The sequence below is a fragment of the Anomaloglossus baeobatrachus genome, chromosome 2 (genome assembly GCF_048569485.1).
Source record: "Anomaloglossus baeobatrachus isolate aAnoBae1 chromosome 2, aAnoBae1.hap1, whole genome shotgun sequence".
Lineage (NCBI taxonomy): Eukaryota > Metazoa > Chordata > Amphibia > Anura > Aromobatidae > Anomaloglossus > Anomaloglossus baeobatrachus.
The window spans coordinates 657,818,713-657,831,299 of NC_134354.1; the positions used below are offsets into that span (position 1 = coordinate 657,818,713).

A 12,587-nucleotide genomic window follows, 5' to 3' on the forward strand; every position below is an offset into this window, starting at 1 on the left:
TAATGCTGTTCTTGACGCTACAAGCCGCACGGCAGTGGCGTCAGCCAACTCCGTTGTTTTGCGTAGGGCCCTGTGGTTGAGACATTGGAAAGCAGATTCTCATTCCAAGAAGTGCTTAACCAATTTGCCTTTTTCTCGTGACCGATTGTTTGGAGAGCGTTTGGATGAAATCATCAAACACTCCAAGGGTAAGGACTCATCCTTACCGCAACACAGACAAAACAAACCCCAACAAAGGAAGGGTCAGTCTGGTTATCGGTCCTTTCGAGGACCGGGCAGGTCCCAATTCGCCTCGTCAAAAAAGACTCAAAAGGACCAGAGACGCTCAGATTCTTGGAGGTCTCAGTCACGCCCAAAAAGGACAGCCGGAGGAACCGTTGCCAAGACGGCGTCCTCCTGACTTGCGGTCTCCGATTCCCACACCCGCGGTCGGTGGGAGGCTTTCCCACTTTGGCGACATCTGGCTGTCACACGTCAAAGACCGTTGGGTGAGGGATATTCTGTCTCACGGGTACAGGATAGAGTTCAGTTCTCGTCCGCCAACTCGTTTCTTCAGAACTTCTCCACCACCAGACCGAGCCGATGCTCTGTTGCAGGCGGTGGCCGCTCTAAAGGCGGAAGGAGTGGTGACCTCCGTCCCGCTTCAGGAACAAGGTCACGGTTTTTACTCCAATCTGTTTGTGGTCCCAAAAAAGGACGGATCGTATCGGCCCGTCCTGGATCTAAAGTTGCTCAACAGACACGTAAAAGTCAGGAGGTTCCGGATGGAATCCCTACGCTCCGTCATAGCCTCAATGTCTCAAGGAGATTTTCTAGCATCAATAGATATCAAGGATGCGTATCTCCACGTGCCGATCGCACCAGAGCATCAGCGTTTCCTACGCTTCGTCATACACGACGAACACCTACAGTTCGTAGCGTTACCTTTCGGTCTGGCAACAGCCCCCCGGGTCTTCACCAAGGTCATGGCAGCAGTAGTAGCTGTTCTGCACTCGCAGGGTCACTCGGTCATCCCGTATCTAGACGACCTGCTTATAAAGGCACCCTCTCAAGAGGCATGCCAACACAGTCTGAAGGTGGCACTAGACACTCTCCAGAGTTTCGGGTGGATTATCAACTTTCCAAAGTCTCATCTAACCCCGACCCAATCTCTGACTTATCTTGGCATGGAGTTTCATACTCTATCAGCGATAGTGAAGCTTCCACTGGACAAGCAGTGCTCGCTACGGACTGGAGTGCAATCTCTCCTTCAGAGCCAGTCGCACTCACTGAGGCGCCTCATGCATTTCCTAGGAAAGATGGTAGCAGCAATGGAGGCAGTCCCGTTCGCGCAGTTTCACCTGCGCCCTCTACAATGGGACATTCTACGCCAATGGGACGGGAAATCGACGTCCCTCGACAGGACTGTCTCCCTCTCTCAGACTGCCAAGGACTCTCTCCGTTGGTGGCTTCTCCCCACCTCATTGTCACAGGGAAAGTCGTTCCTTCCCCCGTCCTGGGCAGTGGTCACGACGGATGCGAGCCTATCAGGGTGGGGAGCGGTGTATCTCCACCACAGGGCTCAGGGGATGTGGACTCTGGAAGAGTCCACCCTGCAGATCAATGTTCTGGAAATCAGAGCAATCTATCTTGCCCTGCGAGCCTTCCAACAATGGCTGGAAGGCAAGCAGATTCGGATTCAGTCGGACAATTCTACGGCGGTGGCTTACATCAACCACCAAGGGGGAACACGCAGTCGCCAAGCTTTTCAGGAAGTCCAACGGATTTTGACGTGGGTGGAAAGCAGAGCGTCCACCATATCCGCAGTTCACATCCCAGGCGTGGAAAACTGGGAAGCAGACTTTCTCAGTCGCCAGGGCATGGACGCAGGAGAATGGTCCCTTCACCCGGACGTGTTTCAGCAGATCTGTTGCCGCTGGGGGACGCCGGACGTCGATCTGATGGCGTCACGGCACAACAACAAGGTCCCAGTTTTCATGGCACGGTCTCACGATCACCGAGCACTGACGGCAGACGCCTTGGTTCAGGATTGGTCGCAATTCCGACTCCCCTATGTGTTCCCACCTCTAGCATTGTTACCCAGAGTTCTCCGGAAAATCAGGTCCGACTGCCATCGAGCCATACTCGTCGCTCCAGATTGGCCAAGAAGGTCGTGGTACCCGGATCTGTGGCATCTCACGGTAGGCCAACCGTGGACACTACCAGACCGTCCAGATTTGCTGTCTCAAGGGCCGTTTTTCCATCTGAATTCTGCGGCCCTGAACCTGACTGTGTGGCCATTGAGTCCTGGATCCTAGCGGCCTCAGGTTTATCTCAGGAGGTTGTTGCCACAATGAGACAGGCTAGAAAACCATCCTCAGCTAAGATCTATCACAGAACGTGGAAGATATTCTTAGCGTGGTGCTTGGCTCAAGGGTTTTCTCCCTGGCCATTTGCATTGCCAATTTTTCTTTCCTTCCTGCAGTCTGGGTTGGAAAAAGGTTTGTCGCTTAGCTCTCTTAAGGGTCAAGTCTCCGCGCTATCCGTATTCTTTCAGAAGCGCTTGGCACAGCTTTCTAAAGTACGCACGTTTCTCCAAGGAGTTTGTCATATCGTTCCTCCTTACAGACGGCCATTGGAACCCTGGGATCTGAACAAGGTTCTCATTGCTCTCCAGAAGCCGCCTTTCGAGCCTTTGAAAGAGGTTCCCCTTTCTCGGCTTTCACAAAAGGTAGTTTTTCTTGTGGCGGTCACGTCTCTTCGAAGAGTGTCCGAGCTAGCGGCGTTATCTTGCAAATCTCCCTTCCTGGTGTTTCACCAAGACAAGGTAGTACTGCGTCCAATTCCAGAGTTTTCTCCCAAGGTGGTTTCTTCCTTTCATCTCAATCAGGATATCACCTTACCATCTTTGTGTCCGCATCCAGTTCACCAATTTGAAAAGGGTTTACATCTGTTGGACCTGGTGAGAGCACTCAGGATTTACATTTCTCGCACGGCGGCTCTACGCCGTTCGGATGCGCTCTTTGTCCTAGTCGCTGGTCAGCATAAGGGATCGCAAGCTTCCAAATCCACCCTGGCGCGGTGGATCAAGGAACCAATTCTTCACACATACCGTTCTGCTGGGCTTCCGATTCCATCTGGACTGAAGGCCCATTCTACCAGAGCCGTGGGTGCGTCCTGGGCATTACGGCATCAGGCTACGGCTCAGCAAGTGTGCCAGGCGGCTACCTGGTCGAGTCTGCACACGTTTACCAAACACTATCAAGTGCATACCTACGCTTCGGCAGATGCCAGCCTAGGTAGACAGGTCCTTCAGGCGGCGGTGGCCCACCTGTAGGAAGAGGCTGTCTGACAGCCCGTTCATGTGGTATCTTTTTACCCACCCAGGGACTGCTTTTGGACGTCCCACTGTCTGGGTCTCCCAATTAGGAGCGAAAAAGAAGAAGGGAATTTTGTTTACTTACCGTAAATTCCTTTTCTTCTAGCTCCAATTGGGAGACCCAGCACCCGCCCTATTTGTTCTTAGGGTTTCGTTTTTTCGGGTGCACATGTTGTTCATGTTGTTTCTTAAGTTCTCCGATCGTGTTATCGGATTGAATTTGTTTTTGAAACTGTTATTGGCTTTCCTCCTTCTTGCTTTGGTACTAAAACTGAGGAATCTGTACTCCTACGGGAGGGTGTATAGCCAGAAGGGGAGGGGCCTTACACTTTTAAGTGTAGTTCTTTGTGCGGCCTCCAGAGGGCAGTAGCTATACACCCACTGTCTGGGTCTCCCAATTGGAGCTAGAAGAAAAGGAATTTACGGTAAGTAAACAAAATTCCCTTCTTGCTGGATGGCCAGTCATTGCATAGACTTGTATATGGTGGCACAATGGAACTCCACTTTGGTATTAGAGTTGGTTACTTAGCTGTGTTCACTCCTTAGATCAGATGCAATTTACTCAGCAAAGTATGATGGTTCGGGACACATTGAAGTACTGAAAGGCCACGAATACTTATCTCATCCTTTTGCCGTCACACTGTATGGTGGAGAGGTCTACTGGACGGACTGGAGGACAAACACCTTAGCAAAGGCAAATAAATGGACTGGTCACAATGTGACAGTTGTACAACGTACCAACACTCAGCCTTTTGACCTTCAGGTTTATCACCCCTCAAGACAACCCCTAGGTAAGACCAAAAATCCAGTTGTGAAATCATATTTCTATCCTAGGATCTTGAAGGTTGATTCATTATTGTAGTTTTTCCATCAACCACCGGGAAACTAATCGACTGCTCATTTTATTTCTTTGTTTCATTGTAGCCCCAAATCCTTGTGCAGCAAATGATGGGAAAGGGCCGTGCAGTCACCTGTGCCTTATTAACTACAACCAGACCTTCTCCTGTGCTTGCCCTCATCTCATGAAGTTGTCTCCAGACAAAAAGACTTGTTTGGGTAAGGTTACCAAGATGCCTGCCAAAACAAGCTACTTGCCACAGTGTGACCGTGTGACCAATCACGACCGGGCATTCGGGTCCTCTGTTGTGGCAAACCATGTTGATATTCTCTAGACCCCAGTATGGTTAATAGTTTGATAGGAAGAATTGATAGCATTGATTTGATGTTAAGCTAAAAAGCAGTTCCTTTTAAGTGGTTTGTATTTGGTAATTGCACTTTTTTTTTTTTTCTAAAACCTAATTATGTAAGTGAAAGGTCTTGCATAATGTCCTCCAGAAATTATACTGTTGCTCTGGAAACAGAATTTTTTTTCCAATCTGTGAAAATGTTTTTCTGTGTTTTATTAAAGGGGTATTCCCATCTAATAAGTCTTAAAGAGAATCTGTCAGTAATATCACCCCCGAATCTACATATATGTTCATGCAGGTCTTTGAAAGCTAATCCATCAACACCTTTATATCGTCTATCTGTTGCTGCATTCCTGAGTACGTAGAATTGTTAACCCTAGAACGCATACCTGGGGCCTCGCAGGCCTGCTAGGTCATTTGTTTTCTATGGTAGATTGAATTGCTTGCACGTTCTAGGGTTAATCATATGCAAATGAGGCATTACATGCTCTAGTCATGGCAGAGCACTTTCCCAGCCTCCTGGCTCCAGAAGTTGTTTTCCATTTAGCATCAGCCTCTTTATGTTGAATAATTTTTAATTGTCTGTGTGACGTCAGGAGGCGGGCAAAGAAATCTTAACAGTTAAGGGAGACAATGCAATGTCTCCTTAAATGCACTGTAATGCCCAGAGCACTTAATGTTTCATTTTCATATGGATGAAAACGCTATTTTCTAGGGAATGCAACAACAAATACAAGACATAAAGTTGTTGATGGGTTTATGTTTCAAAGCCCTGCATGCCCAAATATGCGGTGTGGGAAGGTTGTTCTTGCTGACAGATCCCTTTAAATGCTTAGTACATGTCAGTATTTCCAATGAGATGTGCATTTTCAATGGCGAGGTGGTTGAAATTCTAATAGAAATGATAGTGAATTCTGACCGCCTCTCCCATAACAGAGGCGCGTGCCACAGTCCTGTTCTCGAGGTAGAGGCAGGTCCCATTGGTGGACTCTACATCTGCTGTGAGGTTATGGCACACTCTGGATACTCGTATAACCTGATCTGTATAAATAATGTTATTTGTCAGAAGGTATTCGCTCACAATCTCTTTGTACACTCTCAGAATCCAGAAGATTCTTGTTGTATGCTCGCCAAATGGAAATCCGTGGAGTTGACATAGATAACCCTTATTACAACTACATCATCTCTTTCACTGTCCCGGATATCGACAATGTCACCGTAGTAGACTATGATGCTATAGAGCAACGCATCTACTGGTCGGATGTCCGCACACAAACCATCAAGAGAGCATTCATCAATGGCACTGGAGTGGAGACTGTGGTGTCTGCAGGTAATAACCCACATGTGCGATTGTAGGGCTCTCCCAATACAAGTGTGTAAGGAGGAGTTTTATTTATTTTTTATTTAAGTATTGTCGTCTTCAAGAATGGGAAGCAATAAACTTAACATCAAATTTTTGTTTTTACTCTATTTGAATTTTTAGACTTGCCAAATGCTCAAGGTCTGGCTGTGGACTGGGTGTCTAGGAACCTCTACTGGACAAGCTATGACGCTAATAAAAAGCAAATCAATGTGGCTCGCTTAGATGGGTCTTTCAAGAATGCAGTCATCCAGGGCCTGGACAAACCCCACTGCCTTGTGCTGAATCCACTGGAGGGGTGAGCTTCTGCTTTATTTGGTTGAGTTTTAGGCGATAATTATAAGTGATTACATTTATAAGGTTATTTGTTCTATTTCTTAAAGGGGCTGTCCAAGTTTGGGGCATAAGTGACTGCAGACTTGTGAAGACTCCCAGTGCACAAGTGAATTGAGCGATGCCGGCTATGTCTGGTTGGAGTGGAACCAGAAGTACACGATATCATACTTGCGGTTACATGACTGTCCGCTCCTGGTGTGAGTCCTGACAGCACGCACACACAGAGTGACTGACTGCAGACTTGTGCCCCAAGCCTGGACAACCCCTTTAAGTCTCTGTATAGAGTAAATAATGGTCCAGCAATTTTATTTTTTTTTTCCATAATGGGGGAAACGCAATCAGTTGTAAAAGCGGTGAAGCCGTATAGTGTTGTAGTAGTAAACTTATCTTTACCAAGAAACTTTTTATCACAGAAGATGTAGTGGGAGCTGTATCAATAATGTCTAATACTTAAGGGGGCTTTACACTCAGCGACATCGCTAAAGCACCCGCCCCCGTCGTTTGTGCGTCACGGGCAAATCGCTGCCCTTGGCGTACAAAATCGTTAGTACCCGTCACACATACTTACCTTCCTTCCGACGTCGCTGTGGCCGGCAAACAGCCTTTTTTCTAAGGGGGACCCTATATAACAAGATAGGGTCCCAGTTGGTTCTCATCTTGCAGTGCACCTCATGTTTATTTTTCCATCTGTCCTGATTTTTGGCGGTTGGTGGCTGTTCACACTTGCCATCCAACCCCGTCCACTGGCTATTTATTCTAAGCAGCATGTGCTCGGGCCTGTCCCGCCCACAACCATGAATCAGTCATGGAGACGGTGACTGAAAAGCACAAGGTACGTGCTGTGCAGTCCTAATTTTGCATATGTGAGGCCACATGGCACACTTTAAATAAAAATATTTTAGTGTTAGGACTGCCCCAGGAGATTTGCCGTGACGTTGGCGGGGTGGCTCGAAAAATTGCAATTTTTTGCCAAAAATCTCATTTTTTCAATAGTACAGCTTGGAATGTTGGTACTGTGCACACTTTGCAATACATAATATTTTTGAGTGGAGGTTGTTTTTTCTAAGGGGGCAGTTCGTGCGGCATCACAGCGACATCACACAGCGGGCCACCAATAGTAGCGGAGGGGCGGAGAGCAGCCGCATGAAAGTCATGCCCACCTCGTTGCTGGAGGACGCAGGTACGGTGTTCTTCGTCGTTCCTGGGGTGTCACACATAGTGATGTGTGCTGCCTCAGGAACGACGAACAACCTGCGTCCAGCACCAGCAACGATATTTGGGAAATGGACGACGTTGCGTTTGCATCGTTAGCAGTCGCTCGTACGTGTCACACGCAACAACGTTGCTAACGAGGTCAGATGTGCGTCACGAATTCCATGACCCCAACAACATCTCGTTAGCGATGTCTTGCGTGTAACGGGGCCTTGAGACTGCAAAATCCAGGGGAAACAGGAATTAAAAAAGTGAGCAAACCTGCGCTAGTATCGGTGAAGGAATCCAATAAGCAAGGTTGAAAATAAAAGGTGGTTTATTCAACACGTTTCGAGGCAAACTTCACTTCTTCAGGAAGGGCAACCAAAATGCCTAATCCTTACACATGATGATTGATAAATCTAAGTTACTTTAAGACTACCTAGTCTAAGTTTACATCACCTATTCGTTTTACTTATTTTGTGCCAAAAATGACATGACAACATTTTGGTGCATTTGTTTGGCACATGCTTTATCTGCAAACTCTGCCCCTTACGAGTGAGGCTACACCCCTCGTCAGACCAAGGTGTTTGAAGTGTCAATGAAGGTCTAATAAACAAAAGGCTTTTTTTGGCTTAAATTACTTTGGCATTCTGTCTCGTTTAGCCGGATAAATATGTCTGACCGTGTCATGTATAGAAATGATTGCCCAAAAAATGACGACATGTTTGATAAATTGCTGTCATCAAGTGCAGTGAATCTCATCATCAAACTATAGGATGTCACAATCATTGTTCCCACTAAGCTGTGCTTTCTGTTAGGCCGGGGTCACACCAGCATATCAAAAATCAGAACCATTCTCCTCCAGAAAAGTGGGACGATATTTTTTTTTTTCCACTTGTCATCCATGTGGAATCTTTTTTTTTTTACTCAGCAGCTATTACTCTTTTACAGGGCTAGTTACAGTTTCCCATCTTTCAGAATTGCGATATATCTGTAATAATCGGATGCCGTACTGAATATTCGTCTGGCATCCGATTTTTCTTTTTTTCACTGTAACGATATCAGAGTCAAATCGCAGCATGCCGAATACAGCCGCGAAGAAAACCCTGATCTGCACTGCCTTATAGAATAACATGGGTCCGGGTGCAATCACTTTTCCTATCAGATTGCTCTTGTCCGATTATAGGCTTGTGTAAGCGACCCCAAAGGGTTAATAAGATAGAGAGCTCCTTGATATTTGTCCATATGCACTTTTATTGAATAGCTGCATGTAGTATTACATTTTCCCTATATCTGCAATTAAAGCTAAACATACCCTGAGCCATCGTCAGTAACTTATAGAGAACCTGTCACCAGATTTGTCCCCTATAAGCTGCGGCCACCACCAGTGAGCCCTTACATGCAGCATTCCAGAATACTGTATATAAGAGCCCAGGCTGCTCTGTATAATGTAAAAAACATATTTTAGGGTTCGTGCCCACGATCAGGACCCACTGTGTCCTGGACACAAGGGGTTCTGACCTACTGGGCCATGAGTCTCCTCTGTAGGAGAACGCAGGAGACCGCAGCTGCTCATACCCGCCATCAGGGTTCAGTGCGCTGCGGTCTTTCGCTTGTGTTCTCCCTACGGCGGCGGACACATGCGAATCTGCAGCAAACAATTGACATGCTGCGGCTTGGAAAGCCACACCGCAGGTCAGAGTTTGCTGCTTCAAAAACAAGCACAGTGGGCACGGGATTTCTAGGAATCTCATCCACTGTGCTTGTATTGTACAACGCAACGTTTTAATGCAGCTGAAGCATGCCGCATCCAAAACACTGTGAACACTGATCGTGGGCCCGCAGCCTTATTATTCTCAGCTGCGGCACAGTCCTGTGTGATGGGCGTTGCTGGTTTCAGTCTGGTGCCTCCTTTCTTCTTATGATTGCTATCCTCCTTCCCTGCTCCGTGTAGATTACCCATCCTACATCATCCACACAGAGGTCTTCATTGTACCCCTGGATATAGAGCCATGTAATACAGAACTGATGCACAGGAAAGGGGCAAAGCAACAAAGTTCTATTTATCAGAAATTTGGTTCTTTGTTTAGCATTTATGTATTATTATAGCGCCATTTATTCCATGTGAAAAGGGGTATACATAATAAAAACCAGTACAATAATCATGAACAATACAAGGCACAGTCCAGAGAGGACCCTGCCCGCGAGGGATCACAGTCTACAATATATACTGACTTATTTGCTAGGAACTGTTCTCCATAGGTGAATATAAATCCATAAATGATCGGAGGCACATCTTTCTGGGGGATCCATGTGCTATGACGGGATTTGTTATTCACATTCTTCATTGTAGTGACCACATTTTTCGGTTTCCAGGCCAGGTTTAGCGCTTGTAAAGGGATAGAAATGAAGTATAGGAAAAACCTTCAGTAAACACCCTGAGATCCCGGCCGGTCCGCCGGAGGTGTTCTGCAGTTTGGCTTGGATGTTTTCGGCATAGACATTTTTCCACTATTAATACTAATCTGGGTAGTGAGCATCGGAAGTTGCCCGGGGTTGTTGTTTCTACAATCCCACTCGCTGCAGTTCACATTTCTGCCTGCAGGGGCTCCGCTCCGTGGTACTCAGGAAAATGTGACTACTTCTGGTTGCTTTTCTGTCCCTGGCCGGCCTGCATGTGGGGGTGGACACCAAGAGGTTTCCAGTAATGTGGAAATAAGCAGAGCCATCTGTGTGGGAGAGCTGGGTTCATTACGGGAAATTAATGTGAGGAAACTGTGGATCAGACACGGTGATAATGTCACGCAGACCCCAAAACTGATCCAAGAATTTACTGGCTGCGTTCAGGAAAATGATTATATTCGGAGGTTGAGACACTCATCCTACCTATATATATAATGCCCAGAAATTCATCCAGCCGCCGTATAGAATACTGCACATATTATACACCCCGTCCTATGGAAATCCGCTGCTCGGTTTATCAGATGAGGGGCAATGTGCAGACGGTACCTTGTGGGGAATCTGACTAGTGAGTATTTGTGTGATCCGCCGCCGCTTTTACCTGATAACAGGAGCTGCTATTTTATAAGTGGGTGATAAAAAGTGAAAAAAAATCTACTGACAAAAAGATCAAAGTAGCAAAAAGTCCGTTTTTTTTCAACACTTTAAGTATAAAAGGAGAAAGCTGCCTGGCTGTGGCTTAGAAGACATGAAAGAGCCAGCAAGGGTTTCTCACATGATGACATCTCATGTTAAAGATTGCTCAAAGGGAATTTCTCAGTGTTAAAGGGCTGCCATCAATATCAAAGTCCTGGACTCCTTTTAAGCATATTAGTAAGTTTGCAGAACTTTTTATTTGTACAATAATTTAATCATTACATAAAACCACTATCACTTGTAATGTTCGGCGCTGATTTAAGTATTAATGATATTCACAATATTTACTTTTTTCTCACTTGATAGTTGACGTGTGTGATATCTATCTTTGCTATGTACAAAAGTATTGGAATCCTACACAATACCGTTACTGCAGCGTTCATGACAGCTCATTGTAAATCCCTAGACATGAATGTGCAGTTTCCACCCTTCCCCACCATTTGCAGAAATAACAGCTTCCCCTCTTAGGGAAGAATAATTCCAAGATTTTCTAGAGGGTCAGTGGGAATTTTTGCCCATTTATTCAGAAGAGTATTTGTGAGGTCTGACATTGATTTTGGGGTAGAGGACCTGAATCGCAATCTCCATTCTTCATTCTTTGATGGGGTTGAGGTCAGGACTGTACAGCCAGTTATGTTCTTTCACTCTAACCTCCTACAACCATGTCTTTATGAACCTTGCTTTGTGCATCGGATCAAAGTAATCCTAGAACAGAAAAGGGCCTTCACTAGTGTTGAGCGAGTAGTTGACTATTCCTGCTCGCTATGCTTTTAGCAAGTACTGTCCGCTATTCGCATATTCGTTACGAGTAGCAGGCACAATGTAAGTCAATGGAAAATACTCGCTATAATAGCAAGTAACCCAAAAGCCATACTTTTCTTGCAAGTAGCGAATAGTACGGCTTTCGGGTTACACGCTACTTAGCGAGTATTTTCTATTGACTTACATTGCATCCGCTACTCGTAACGAATATGCGAGTAGCGGATAGTACACTCTAACACCACAGTCAGTAAAAATAGTTAACTACTCGCTCAACACTAGCCATAAAGTTGGAGGTATACAGGTGTAAACAAATGCCTTGGTAGGATGAAGCATTAGGAGTTCCCTTCACTGGAACTAAGGAGTCCCGGCCAATTTCTGAAAATAAACCCCATTGTATTATTTATGCCTCCTTCACCAAACTTTCCGCAATGCAGTCAGATGGGTAATTCTCTTAGTATTCATGAAGCACAGAATTGTCCAATAGAGAAGTGTGATTCGTCCTTCCACAGAACAGGGTTCCCTCTGCTCCAGTTGTGCTGCTTGGCATTGTGCTTGGTGATGTAAGGCAGTCATGCAGCTGCTTGTGCTCACGATAATGTCAGAGGAGGTTTGGTTTGCAGTTACTGAGTCAGCACTGCATTAGTGCTTTTCATGTCCTGTGCTAATTATCACTCAGTAACTCCACTATGTAACTTTACATGGCCTGCACTCCAAGTTAGGCCCTTTGAGCATGCTGCGTTTTTGCCGTGTTTTTTTCCGCTTTTTTGGGTGCAGTTTGTTGCCCAAAACTGCATGCATTGCCTTTCCCAGCAAAGTCTACAAGAATTCAGAAAGGCTGTGCGCACACTGCTTCTTTTTTTGCCCGCAGTTTTTGTTGAAGAAAAAAGAAGCAGCATTTCAATTCTTTTTTTTTGCCCCCTGCGTTTCGGAGGACTGGCAGATCAATTCCTGCTGACTCTGAGTCGGCGGGGGATTGATCCCCGGTATCTGGACAGATGCTGGTCCCCATATAAAGTCTATGAGGACAAGAATCCAGCACAAAGGGGTATGAGCAAGTGCTTCATACTCACCGATCACCAGCATGGCTATCACACTGCTCCCGCTACCTCTCATTCTTCTTTCGGAGCCACTCATTAGGCTCATACATATTCACTGCTTCCCCCACTCACCGGTGGCTGTGTTTGGTGGCAGTTAGATGCACCCCCACGCTGAATGATAGCTGTCTGACTGCAAC

At 46.2% G+C, this 12,587-nt stretch overlaps 1 protein-coding gene across 4 annotated transcripts in view; it reads left to right on the top strand.

The window, feature by feature from the left end:
- LRP1 (LDL receptor related protein 1) overlaps positions 1-12,587 on the top strand; it is a 494,504-nt gene that overhangs the window by 309,829 nt on the left and 172,088 nt on the right. For all 4 annotated transcript variants that reach the window (XM_075337062.1, XM_075337061.1, XM_075337063.1 and 1 more), the window contains 4 exons: positions 3,905-4,149; positions 4,283-4,414; positions 5,648-5,875; positions 6,029-6,203. In XM_075337062.1, the coding sequence (XP_075193177.1) occupies positions 3,905-4,149; positions 4,283-4,414; positions 5,648-5,875; positions 6,029-6,203 (780 nt within the window). The remainder of the gene's footprint in view (positions 1-3,904; positions 4,150-4,282; positions 4,415-5,647; positions 5,876-6,028; positions 6,204-12,587) is intronic.